Below are 13,365 nucleotides of genomic sequence, written 5' to 3' on the forward strand. Positions count from 1 at the left end.
TTCTCTGATGGCCTGTATGTTGATTGTCACTTAGTTTAATTATATGTCGTATTGATTTCCCTGAAATGTTTGTAGTTAAGGAGCACCTTCCACCATTTTGAATGTGCTGCTAACAAAACAGCTTTATCCGACCAAGAGTTGCCATGTGAGACACCTTTTATCTGCCAAATATGAAGTTTGTTCAGAGTCTTGTTCACAAATTGTAGATTATCTTCTTTACATTTTATTTGCGGGAAAGATAAAATTAGGCTTTGGGTTTCCAAGCTAAAGCCAATGTGTTTTCTCTTAGGGGGGACATTTATTTCCACAGAGTTACTGTCACAGATCTGTCTGTTTTCTAAATCAAGAATGTCAGTGATTATGTCTCTGGAAACTGAGACATTATTTGAAGCTGATAGAATCAAATCAAATCAAACTTTACTTACAAAGTGCTTTTCCTGCCAAAGGCAAAACAAAGTGCTTTATAATATAAAAACAGTTTATACTTTGAAAATAAAGCTTCCTGAATTTTTTTTTTTTTTTAAATCCCTTCTGGATTTTAAAACTTAACCTTTGCATTTTTCTTTGTTAAAAAAGGGAGAGACGTAAAAGTGTTTTGGGAAAAATTAAACAGGACATTAAAAGTGGAAAATAAAATTTGATGGGAAACAAAATAATGAGATTTTCTTTTGAAGCCATATTGTCCAGCTCCATTTCCAGCACCAGACACTTCTGTGCAGTATTTCCAGCTGTGAGAACATCTGCCCAGCAGTTAAACTATCCATTGTGAAGAGCAGTGCTCAACAGCTTCGGAAAAAAAATCCACACTGAATTTTCCTGGCGTGCGTTCAGAAAGAGTCGATTATTGAAGTTTGAAAACAGCTTTTTCTTTGCTATAGATGCCCAGTGTTTACCCAGTCAGGGTAAAAACCACAGACCCCAAAAGGGAATAAATATTGACTTAATGACTTAAATGAGCCTTAATTGAAAAAGCTTATTCAGTTTTTACAGAGCACCATTTTTAACAGCTGCCTTGTAAGATCAACAAGCAAATTCTTGATGGAGATGTTTCCAAAGTATGTCTGGAGCTGAATTGCATTGTTCTGATCATGAGTAATAATTATTATTGTAAAGACTGCAATATCATTTTTAGTGCATGTTGAGCCAAGAATTTCAGAAGATCACAAACTTGATATCATTTTAATTAAAACATCCATGTCAGTTGTTTTATTGTAAAAAAAAAAACAAACAAAAAAAAACAGGGTATGTTTGTTGTGCTTACAGATCTGTTGAGGCAAACAGGCCAACCAGCCCCATCGGAAGTGAGCCCAGATTCAGGCCCACACCATGCCGAAAGCCCCCACCCAAACCCTCTACAGCCCACATCTATAAGGTTAGTCTTGCACTTCGACGTGTTCACATGTATCCATCCATCTGCTCTATCTGAGTCCATGTGTTGCTCCTTCTTCGAGCTCCGCTCTTCGGTAACCTACAGCCAAACCTAATTTCCACGTCTTCATGCTTGCAGGCGTGTTGACAAAACAAAATGACTGCAAGTCGGATAATTGATTCAGCCTCAGTATACCTCACTCAGGAGGAAATATTAATTACGGCACCGATGTTGACAGAATGCAGCAGAAGTGTAATTGAGCGATTGCACCATTTAAATGAGATTCAGGATGTTGTCATTTGAGGCCCCTTAAATGTTTGTGATATAGTGGCTTTTTTTTTTTTTTTTCTTTTGTACAACGGGAAGGGAGCTGATTGATTCGGGCAGAGGAGGAAAATAGGTTTTGATTTGTTTATTGGGAATGATAAGGACAGAAGGAGATTACCTATCACTGTGTTTGTGGGGCACAATAAAGAAGTAGACATTTATATGCATGACAGCCAGTTGGTCTGATTTGTGTTTGCACTCGCCTCTTTCTGCAGCAACTGTGTATAAAAGTTCTATCAAATGTCATAATTGAGTGTAGAAGTTCATCCGCTTTATCTTTTCCAGCATACTGTTCGCCAGAGACTCTGAAACAGGTTGTCCGCTCTTATTATTGTGACTGTTTTAGCCAGCCACAGACGTTGGGCAGCATCACAGTACAGCTCTTTAAATGCATCAGAATTGCTGCATTGTGTGTGTGTGTAGGTGTGTGTGGGTGTTGTTGAACAGCCAAATCCTTTTTTTGGGGCCATTTTAGGTGTTATTGTTAGTGAAAGGATAACAGCTGGTCAGGACATGTGACCTTATTTAGACTTTTACAGCTGAACAACATCATGTCTGATCATGTTTTCGCATTTTTATGCCTGACTGAAATCAGCATTTTTACACTATTCAGAATCTTACAACCGGAGTTTACCTTTAGCTTTTCTGTCACATCTTAGCATCTCAGTTTGAGATGCTAAGATTTTTCTTTCTTTCTCTGTCTGTCTCTCTCTTTTCCTCTCTCTCTCTCTATGAGGTGTTTTCTTTCTCTTTCCCTTTGTCTTTCTGTCTTTCTTCTCCGGTCTGGTCCAGCAGTAGAAACTCTGTATTACAATTGTACAAAATAAATAAAGATAAAACATAAGAATTCAGAAAATGATATGGAGAATGATACGGAGAATGATACGGAGGAAGTCCTGCTTATCAAAGAAAGAAAGAACTTCCGAAAGTAATCGAGGGTGTTGGAATATTAGCAACAAATCCTTTTGGCTCTGTTGGAGTTTTTTGTGGGCAAGAGTCCATCTGTAGCTGCCATCAGATCCCATCTGATTAGTTTCTGGGGAGGTCAAGTAAATAACTCAGACTTTGTCATGTTCATTGAAGTCTGATCTGCCGTTCTGCTGGAAAGGCTGTTTGACTAGCTTCATACCAGGAATGCGGCATTCAAGTTGTATCTGTTTTGTCAAACTGTTGAATCACTGCTACTCACAAAAACTTTAACTCAGAGGAAATTTACAGATAACATCTAAAGTTAATGCTATGCTGACATTGTTTGGCGATCTGGCTGGAAAACAGACAGAAATGAAGGGAGAGCTGAATCTTATTTTGAAGTTGGAAGAAGTTAGTAAGAGTGAAAATTGGTTCCCTTTCAAAATAAAAGTGTTTGTTTTAATCCACCAATGAATAATTTGGTCTCTGTCATCACAACAACAATAACATAAAAATAACTAATAACTTATTATGTATTATGGTTTGTTTTCTACTAATTATTTATAAATGTAAACATTATAATAAAGGTTAATCACAGCGTGTTGAGTAATAAATACTTCAGCATTGTGCCTGTGCACTGAAAGGTTTCGAGAAGCTCACCTGTTCAGATTCAAGTGCAATTTAGGTGGATTCTGACATCATACAAAAAGCTAAATATCCTTAATTTTTTGTGAGGAGTATAGATGCATATTCGTATTTACAGCAACAACCTTTCTGCTAAACTAAAGTCACTGCAGGCTTAAAATATAGTAGCACAGCATACCTCTAATAATGGCTGCAAATACACAGTTTTATGCAATCTGTTGCTGAAATTACTTGAAAAGTAAACACAGACATTGCCCAGCTGTTACTTCATAATAGTTACTTTCAGTTGCCAAAATTACCTCAAAAGTCTTTAATTATGGTCATCTATTATCGTCATGTTAGCCTGTGTGGATGTTATAATCATCTGTTTTCATGGGAGTGGAATGAAAACCATCTTGTTTCACGCGCCACGCTTCCCATATGGAGCAGGTAGGAAGTGTGACTGGTCTGTAAAAACATTGAAATACCATAGATTTCAAGTATCAGATAAGTGACCCACTCCAAAACAGGTGCACTGAAATCTTAAAAACTGTTTTAAAAAAGTCCTAATAGCTCACCAGCTGTTATATAAAACAGGGAAGAGGTTATGGGTAGCTAATTTAGCTCCCTTTAAGAACATTCAGGTTTGAAATCGATTTCACGTTTAGATTCCGGTCTCAGGGTCGTGCTGGTGCACGTTTTTGTCTCCCACTGTTAACATTTCATCATAACTTCTGCAATTACTGAACATAACTTCCAACAATCTTCTTTTCAGCCATCTCTTCTGAGTGCAGAGCCTTTGCTCCCACCACACAACTTCCACTCGCACAGCCTGCGCAGACTGCCTCTCTACCAGCCCCTGCACATCAGCCAGCCCATGCCTGTGTCCCTGAGCGTGGGTCAGCCTACCCTGCTTCCTCTGCCGGCTCACCGCCACCAGGTCCTGCCCACCCACGCATCCCTCTCGCCTCCTCCGGTGCCACCTTTCCTCAGCCTGCCGCGCCAGCAGTCATCTCGCAGAATGGACCAGGTTTGTTAGAAACATGTTTTGAAGAATGCTACAAATCAGACAGCAGTATGACTTTTTCTTTTTTATTTTCTTTTTTGGCACAAAATGCAAGGATGTAATTTTTAGCTTCTGCTTTGTCAGAGTACCTTATGATAGATGGAAATGATGATGAGTTCAAATTCACTACACTCTTTCTTACTGGCTCTAATATTTGACATGGTCTTATAAATTCATCTTGTGTGTGTTTTACTGTAGGTCGCCCTTGGCTTCCAGCACCTTTAAAGCCATTAATTCTGTTTGCTTATGAAGTGTGACCATCACATGCCAAGATTTGAGGCTTATAACAGGTCACATGACCATTCAGGTGTTTCTTTTTACCATTACAGCTAAATTCTCAGTGGATTTTAGGTGCTTAAGTGCACACTGACACCTCAGCTGCTTAAGGATAAATTAGCTTAGAAGATTAATGTTTTAGTTTTTATGAGCCAGCATTTTTTTTTAGAACCAACTTATTCACGTTGATGTAAAAATGAAGACTAAAAGGTGATTACTGACCACTAAATTTACCAAAACATTTACGGTTTCTTTAAACACACACATTAGGAGTTAAAGGTTTCACATTTAACTGCATCGCTATGGAACAGAAAAATTCTCACTATAATGGATCATCCATGTTAGGTCAACTCTAATTTCTATCCCTTTCCGACACTGTAATGAGCCAAGGATTGGAAGGTATAAATTAATCTGAGAATCCAGGTGCTCTTTTAAAGTGGCTGGCAGTAATGTGAAAAACATGCATATTGTAGTTAATGACCTAAAACTTGCCACCTGCGTGGTCATTTTTAAAGCAAAGTAATGAATCCTGGGACTCGTTGCGTTTCTACACTGCAGTCGGTTTGCTTGCCCACATATCGACTGCAAAATTCAATCTGTCTCTCCTCCTGTGACCCAACTCCTGAGTAAGGCTGTGCTTTCAGTTGAGCCAACGATATCGAAGGCAGTGAAGATAGTAAATCCATCCGTCTACTCCGGTGGTGGATCCAAATCCTGACCTGTGCCTGTACTGGCACAGCGAGGAGAGTTGTACTGGATGCTGGCAATTTGTGAGCACCAGCAGAGTACACAGGATTCTGGCAGATGTGTTCTGCCTTGTACAGAAAAAAGGAAGAGGATTTTAACATTTTTTTCTATTCAAGGGGGGGGGGGGGGGGGGGGGGGGGGGAATGATTGCAGATGTGAAGCCAGAAAATCAGAGACTTTGAGGCCAGTTTAAGATGATCCAGTCTGAGCAACAATAATGGCAATAATAATGATCCAGCAACAATAATGGCAATCAGCTTTAGTCATGTTGCTTAGCAGATTCCTATTTTTTTACAACCCAGTTTGTAAAAATGTTTGAATGTTAAGTAGAATGTAAATAAAATCAAAAATAATTATTTGGTAATCATTTAAACCCTGTTCTTAAAAAAAAAAAAAAAAAGAGCCCAGACAACACAATTCAATTTAAATAAGATGTTTTTCACTGTGTTGGAGAAAGTCAAAGTGCTTTAAAAGCATTTTGACCAGTTTTCCACAGCGTTGCATCACATCAATGCAAGTAGTTGGTAACTCAGCAGATCAATGGTTCTGTTCTCAGAGTGAGATGTTGCTCTTTTCTGGCTTGATGGCTTGATGTGGGATGTGTGGTGCCCAGCAGCTGACAGTCTGCTTTGACATAAATATCACCCAACATTAATAATTTCTTCTCTGGTGTGCAGGTTAGCCATGACATGTGAGCTAATCACCATGACCAACACCAGCCATAGCAACAGGGTGCTGGTTCTGGAGAAAACTGAAGCTGTGTTTTCATATGTTTCTACTTCAATCAATCTTTTCTAATCCATCATTTCAGAAGGCACATCATAATACAAAAAAAAGAAGAAAATGCTGAACTCGGTAACCTGAAGGTGGTTTATAAAGGTGTTGTAAAGCCTGAGCTCTGATTTGTGCTTTTATATGAAATTAATTACTGATTCGGTGACATCAGAAGACCTAACAAGCACAGTTGCTCATTTCTGATTATTGACCTTTTATTTAGAGATTTTTCCAGATTATTAGCATTTTTTATTACGTTCTGTGTGGTCCTGCGATGGACTGGCGAGCTGTCCAGGGTGTATCCTGCCTTTCGCTCAAAGACTGCTTTGATAGGCTCCAGCTTCCCCGCGACCCTTAATCACACTAAGCGGTTAGGATAATGAATGAATGAATGAACGTTCTGTAGGTTTTAAATTAAAAATGGAAACTTGAATAAATTGTGTTAATAGATCACCTGGACAATTGATGATAAATTTTTAGTAAACCATTAATATTTTTGTATTAAATTTTAGTATTTATTGACTGTAATAAATTGCTGTAAAAGTAGAAAAAACACAGTGTTTACTAATTTCACGTGGCAGTTAAATTCAATGGTTACACTGGAAAATATGCACTCACGTTTATCTTCAACACCATTCTTAAGATGCATAAGTGTTATTGATTAAAAATGTCCTTGAATAAATTTTTAACGATGAATAAATCAATTATTCCTATCCCTATTGTAAATATTCCCATATTCTTTCCAGTTTTTTATTATGATGGAATATAAGTGATTCAAATTTTTTTTTTTTCTAGTTGTTTTTATTATTATTATTATTATTATTATTATTATTTGTTCAGTTTTTTGCCTTCGTTTTACTTTTATTTTTTCATTTTTTTAAATAATGTTTGTTGTTTTGTTTTCTTTCTCCCAACTTTCTTCATGTTTTTTTTTTCAGTTGTCTGTTTTTTATAAATACTTATCTCTCTTTTTTCACATTATTGCATCAGTATTTAAATAAAAGACCTGAATATGTCATTCACCACTGAGCAGCAGACACAGCTGCAATCACATCCAATTCTGGATGTTTTCGTGGCGTCCATATCAAACATTGCAGCCCATCTCCCCTGACTGCAATGAATGCTTGCCAACCAAAGATGTATTTCAGCCTAAAGGCCACTGTTTACTCTATAAATTGACTCCTCACTGCCTGCCAAAACAATGAAACTCTGCTACCTGCTAATATCTACCAGCCCTTTTCACTGCAATGAAACACACTGAGCGAGAGGAGACGGCACATGTAGGTCAGAAACACTAGAGGGGATTCTGCTGGTATTTAACAGAAGGCCAGCAAGGACATACAGGACATCAATCCTTAAAGAGAAAGTGCATTACAAGCTTACTGTAATACTTGACACAAGCTCCCTTGCTGTCTTACCAAAATGTCTTATTTTAGATGTCTTCCCACAGAATGCATCCCAATAAAGTCTGTCTCTAAGTTAGCAGAAGATTTTCACAAACAGACTTTGTTTTGTTCTGAAAGAATAGAAATAACAGAAACCTGCAACACTGAGTATATAGAAAGCAAATCATGTTCAGGTGCACTTTAAAAGCAGATGGAAACACCAGGACTTGGGGAAAACAAAACAACAACATGGCTTTGGAAAATGTCACCTGTTCAAGAACTTTGAAAAACTGGTTTATTTTTGGCTGGATGGCCGCACATTTTTCAGCGGGTTTGGAAAGGTGCTTGTAAGCCCAGGGCGCAGCACTCTCGAAGACAGCTCGATACTTTATTTTGAATTAAAATATGTGAACTCCACCAAGATTTTTCCTGCCAAGAAAAGTGTCAGGAAGCACGCAAGTCCATTATAAATCTTCCACAAAAGCAGTTACATCTGTGCATTTCCATCTTTGTTGTTGTTTTTCATTTTAAATCTATACTTCTGAACTGTAATTACAGCTTTTGTTTAAAAAGATTGACATCTTTCAGGCATCTTTGTAAGCAAAACACATTGACTGTCCAGGCATGTGTTATGTAGCCAAAATGTTGGGGAGTAAAGGTCTCTCGCCTGCAGGAGTCTCCACCACTTGGTCACAAATGTCGGCCGATAAGGTCTGACTCACAGTTGGTGTTTCCATGACATCACAGGGGTGTTGGACAGGGTGAAGATTAGAGCCGGTGCAGGCTCGTCAGGTGTCAACGTAGGCATTTTCAAGCTGAAACAGGAATAAAAAAATCTTCTCTTTGCTTCAGCCGCACAGTTTGAGTTATAATTCTGTGACATGGAGAAAATCAGTGTGTGCTGCAGCTTAACGATTCATCTTCATCCCCAAGCTGCAAAAATATGTGGACAGAGATTTATACAGTTAAGCCCACACATGCAAATATAAAAGTAATCACTTCAGGGTCATGTTGGGATGTTTGAAAACTACTTATTGCAAAGTTCTGCTGACATGAAGCAGCGGCCAAGTCGGAGTCTCGTCGGTCACTCGCGGGTTTTCTAAACTGTATGAAATTCAGCACAATCACATCTTTGCTGTGTGCACGTGTGTTTTATGAAACCTTTCATAATCCTTATCCATGCAAGATGAGGATTTTTTTTTTTTTATCTCCCTGTGCACGGATCACTTCTATGTATTACTTGTTCTGGTTTGTGTCGTCGCGTGGGTGTTGAGAGATTTTGTGCATATGTGTGTGACGGTAGCAGGGCAGCTGGTAGCAGATGTTTATCACCGTCTCACCTCCTTGTGTAGATTAGTAACACACGATGGCACCTCATCAAGATAACCTTCTACACTCACAGCACTGCCAGGGAGGTGGTGGAGGAAAAGAGGTGGAGGTTTGGGATTTGTCTCATGTTTGCGGTTGGTATTCAGAGATGCTGATAACACAGTGCCCTCTAGTGAAATGTGTCAGCTTCTGGTAATAGATAGCTGCTACACAACTAATCCATACTTAAAAGAGACTGCTTGTGTTATTCTGGTGTCCATAAACTGTTTCTTTTTTTCTTTTTTTTTTTTCTTTTTTTTTTTAAATTCGTGTCTTGTCCAGCATTTAAGCAAGCAGAATGATGGTCTGGATGCTGTTTTCTGCTGAGCAAATTTACTTTGCAAAGGGGAGCATTACTGGTATGATGATCCCCTTGATTTTCTAGATTCTTATTTTTATATCTTTATTTATTTTGTATAAATTGTAATATAGATTTTCTGCTGCTGGACCAGACCAGAGGAGATAGAAGAGAGACAGAAAGACAAAGGGAAAGAGAAAGAAAACACCTCATAGAGAGAGGAAGAGAGAGAAATAAAGGGAAAAAAAACAGATCATAACCTGTTTCTAAAGATAAGATTAATGTGCTTTTTTTTTTAAGGTTAATGCTTTAAAAAAAAAAAAAAAAAAAAAAAAAAAAGAAATTAATATTGAGGACATGGACTGAATTTTAGTTTCTTCCTCAGGATTTTGAGAAACCCAGTCCACCACAGAAACCACTACCTGCAGATCCAGTGGGGAGAAGCTCTCGGCTGGGTAACAGTCCCACAGCGGCAGGGATCTACATCCCAAGGACCGGAGCCCTTCCAGTACCTATCCCCACCGTTCCCAGACCTCCACCCAGCATCCCTTTACCCAGCAGGTCTGTACAGCAGGACAGGCTTTTATAATTCCAGACATACTGGGAGTGCTGGTTTGCTAGCTTGTTTTTTGGGGTTTTTTTTCACCTTTTACATTCCGCTGCTCAACATAAAAGATCAAGATGAGTTTTTGTCAAAAATGAAATGATTGGCTTTAATTAGACTCGAGGTGGGACCTAATGGATATATCACATCGCTGTTGACAAAGCAGACATGACACACATTCAGTATCTGTCAGTATTTAAATTTGCGCTGCCATTACGGTGCATCTGACCTAGAAAGATTACCAACATGATTTAAGATAAACACGACTTTTGTTTAGCGTGACACGTGACCAACATATTAAACTGCTGACAGATGAAAGTAACGAGGTGCATGCCTGAAAGAGGAGAGTCTGATTGACGGTTATGTCAGGAGATGGCGCAAAATGTTATTGAGGCCCCCAGAAAATACTGCAGATCAGTAAAATTCAACGTTTAAGTAAAAAGAGTGCAAAGACTGCAGGACAGATGTTGACATTTTTAGTGCCAGCAACATCTGTCCAAAACACTGGAACAGGACTGGGAGGGTCATGTGATGCAACACCTGGTGGAAAGTCACAGAAGCAATCAGAGAAGGCTTACTGGCTTCAGATTATTACTGGCTGTGGAAACAGTGTCGTGTAACTGGTGGGAGTCTTTCATCAGTCTCCATCTTACAAGCGTCTCCATGTAAGATGGAGACGCTTTTTTTTCTCTAACAGACCCCCTGGTAAAATATGGAACCATGCGAAACTGCCTACGATTTCAGCAGGGTTTTTGGAGCTGTGGTTGTAGCCGATTCTATAGTGCAGACGCTTTTATCCAAAGAAACTTACATGTGAGAAGTGATCAATTTACCAAATACACATGTCTTGTGGGTGGGAGAACCTCTGCATGTAAAAAGGAGAACGTGCAAACTCCACTCACAACGGCCACTGTGCAAAAATCCCCCCAGCTGAGGCTCAAACCAGCGACCTTTTTGCTGTGTGTAATAGGGCTGTGATGATATGCTTTTGTCCCAATTCGATTCCAATTTTTTGTGTGCCGATTCGATTTAAATTGCAATTCTCACAATTCTTTGATATTGCCGATTTTTGTAGATTAAAAACAAAATAAATGTATAAAACTTATTTATTTGCTCGTCATTTTTCTTGATTTCAATTAGAAAAAAAACAACACAGTCGCCAGATCATCATCCTGTTGCTATAATGCCCAAGAAGACAAGTTAAAAGATCAATAAAAACAATAGAAATGACGAAAACTTTATAATGGATTATTTTTATTTGTTTGAAAAAAAAAAAAGATTTTTTTTTTAACATAAATCGATTTTAAAATTGTGAAGCAAAAAAATCCCGATTTTCGATTTTTCAATTCGTTTTTCCCATCCCCTAGTGTGTAACCACTACACCACCTATGATGAATTGACATCATTGACAATTAGTGTCAATATAGTTTCACTAATTGCGTCACTGATGACATATTTGTGTTTTTGTTTCAGGCCTGTGCCTGCGCTGCCCTACAGACCACCAAAGACTCCTAAGGACTGCTGAGCTGGCTTCATGTTCAAATAGAACATATTTTTAAAAGAAAAAGACTTGTTTTTGCACTAATTACTGAGATCCTGTCAGACATTTCAAACAGCTGGAAGTGTTGCAGAATCCTTCGTGAAAAAGCGGGCTAACATCGGAGCTTGGTGTTATGCCTGTAAACGGTGCTTTTTGTTGTCCTCGCTCAGGTACCAATGAACTATTTATTTAACTATTTAACTTCTACGTCGCCAGCTTGTGCTCAGAGCACGCTGACGAAGATTGATTTTCTGCATGGAAAACTTTAGAAAGGGAAACATGGTGTCATTTTGGTTCTTTCTTTTACATGCTTTAGGGATTTTTTTTTTGTTTTTGTTTTTTTTTTCTTAAATGAAGTGCTGAAATATCCGATCTTTTTTATAACCAGACAAGTGAAAGAGAAAACTAAAAGTTGGGCTTGGATGAATATAAAGGGAAATGGAGCACAAGTCAGCACCTAACTTGTGGCTCTCTGAGCAGTTTTATTTATTTAGTTTGTCATATTTTCTGATGTCTTTAGTACCAAATGCATTCTTTTTATCCTTGCTACCACTGTGCCAAACAAATATATATAAGATCACTTTTTTTTTTTTCTTCAGAAAATGCAACAGTTTTCAGTATGACTCATAAAAGCTGGATGAAAACAGATGAACCCTCACCTTTTGTTTCATTTTACTGAGTTGGATTAATCAGATTGCCTCATTTTTCAGTGAGGCTCTCTTCCATATAAGTCCATTTTTTAACTTGTCAGACTGGCTCTGACGTACTGCTCTGGGCATGTGCTGGAAGCTGGACATGTTCTCCTGATGCTGATGAGTGGACTATCAAAAGATTTGACAGACTGATTGTGTTCCAGAGAATTACGCCAACGCCAAACGATTCCGTATTCATGCTGGTGTTTGTGTGTTTAACATCCACGCTCACTTCGTCCATAAGTGCGTGAGCCAAGCTGGATGACTTCAACGCTGTGCGCTCTCCAAGCTTCTCCTCGGCCATGTCTAACAAAATGTTTCACTGTGTTTGATTTTTTTTTTTTTTTTTTTTTTTTTTTTTTAAATTCTTCCACAACATTTTGGCTTTTTGCTGTTTATTCATGCAGTCACTGCATTGTTGATTAGATTAGGAGCTTGGCATTGCACTTTGTGGCACTTGTCTTGATGTTGCAGTGTTTTCCAAATCTCACTGCAAAATGGTCAGAGTTGGTAACACCTGCGTTGTGTTTATGTGCAAAAACGTGCCAGTAATGCTTTTCTGTTTTTTCAGTTAGAAAGTGTTCGGGTGTGTTTAACAGTCATAATAATGGCTCTCTGCTGGGAAATTGTGGAAATCTGTGTGGATTATCTGTTAAATGTTAATGCAAATTGTACTTCCTGTATCATGTTCATGTATTACTTTTAGAGTAACATGTTCAGAGGCATCGTAATGTGTAAATATTGTTGTCAGTTATCATTTCTCCATTTTTTTTCCTTAAAAGCACAGAAATGTAAGAACTTCTTTGAAGCTGTGCCCCATTTCAACTGGTCTGTAAAAAACAACGATTTTTAAACGTTTCCAGCTTAGAGTTAAACTGACCAGCTGCCTTTAAGGTTGCAGAAAAACAAAATGATACAGATGAAGTCACAGCCGAATAAAATTCTTTTATGATTGTTTGAAGAAGTTGCTGTTGTTTCATTTTTAGTTCTGTAATCAGTCGACTGCCATAAATTCTGGATAAAACTACGTAATGTTGCATTTTGTCGCATCAATCTAAATATCATTAGATGTCACCGTGGGCCCATGAAAAGAAATTAATTCAAGCTAAGTTTCCTTTTCCCTGGGTGTGTGTGAGGTCAACTATTCTTTCTTAGCATGAGTGTGGACTCTGCAGCTGCAGCGATTCATGCTTGTTTAACACTGCCATCCTTTGGACAAAATCAGTCATTACAACTAATGTTGAATTGACTGTTTCTCTCCACAACATGCTCTCAGTACAAAGCAAAATTACCCTAAGGTGTTGGATGTATGCCAGTAACATGTAAACACAGCCAGTCGCTGAGGGAAAAAAATGAAATATGTATTTTGTGTTGCTTGCCATCAGC

The 13,365-nt window shown here is 38.3% G+C and overlaps 1 protein-coding gene across 1 annotated transcript in view; it reads left to right on the top strand.

Moving 5' to 3' along the window:
- Positions 1 to 11,305, top strand: part of LOC306762372 (disintegrin and metalloproteinase domain-containing protein 12-like) — a gene marked incomplete at its 5' end in the record, with an annotated part of 120,519 nt that extends 109,214 nt beyond the window's left edge. Inside the window, 4 exons of the mRNA XM_079248815.1 lie at positions 1,264 to 1,372; positions 4,005 to 4,259; positions 9,529 to 9,704; positions 11,221 to 11,305. Coding sequence (XP_079104941.1) covers positions 1,264 to 1,372; positions 4,005 to 4,259; positions 9,529 to 9,704; positions 11,221 to 11,272 — 592 coding nt within the window. The 3' untranslated portion in view covers positions 11,273 to 11,305. The remainder of the gene's footprint in view (positions 1 to 1,263; positions 1,373 to 4,004; positions 4,260 to 9,528; positions 9,705 to 11,220) is intronic.
- Positions 11,306 to 13,365: the final 2,060 nt, after the last annotated feature.

Source organism: Telmatherina bonti (assembly GCF_933228915.1).
Source record: "Telmatherina bonti genome assembly, chromosome: 11".
In the NCBI taxonomy this organism is placed as follows: domain Eukaryota; kingdom Metazoa; phylum Chordata; class Actinopteri; order Atheriniformes; family Telmatherinidae; genus Telmatherina; species Telmatherina bonti.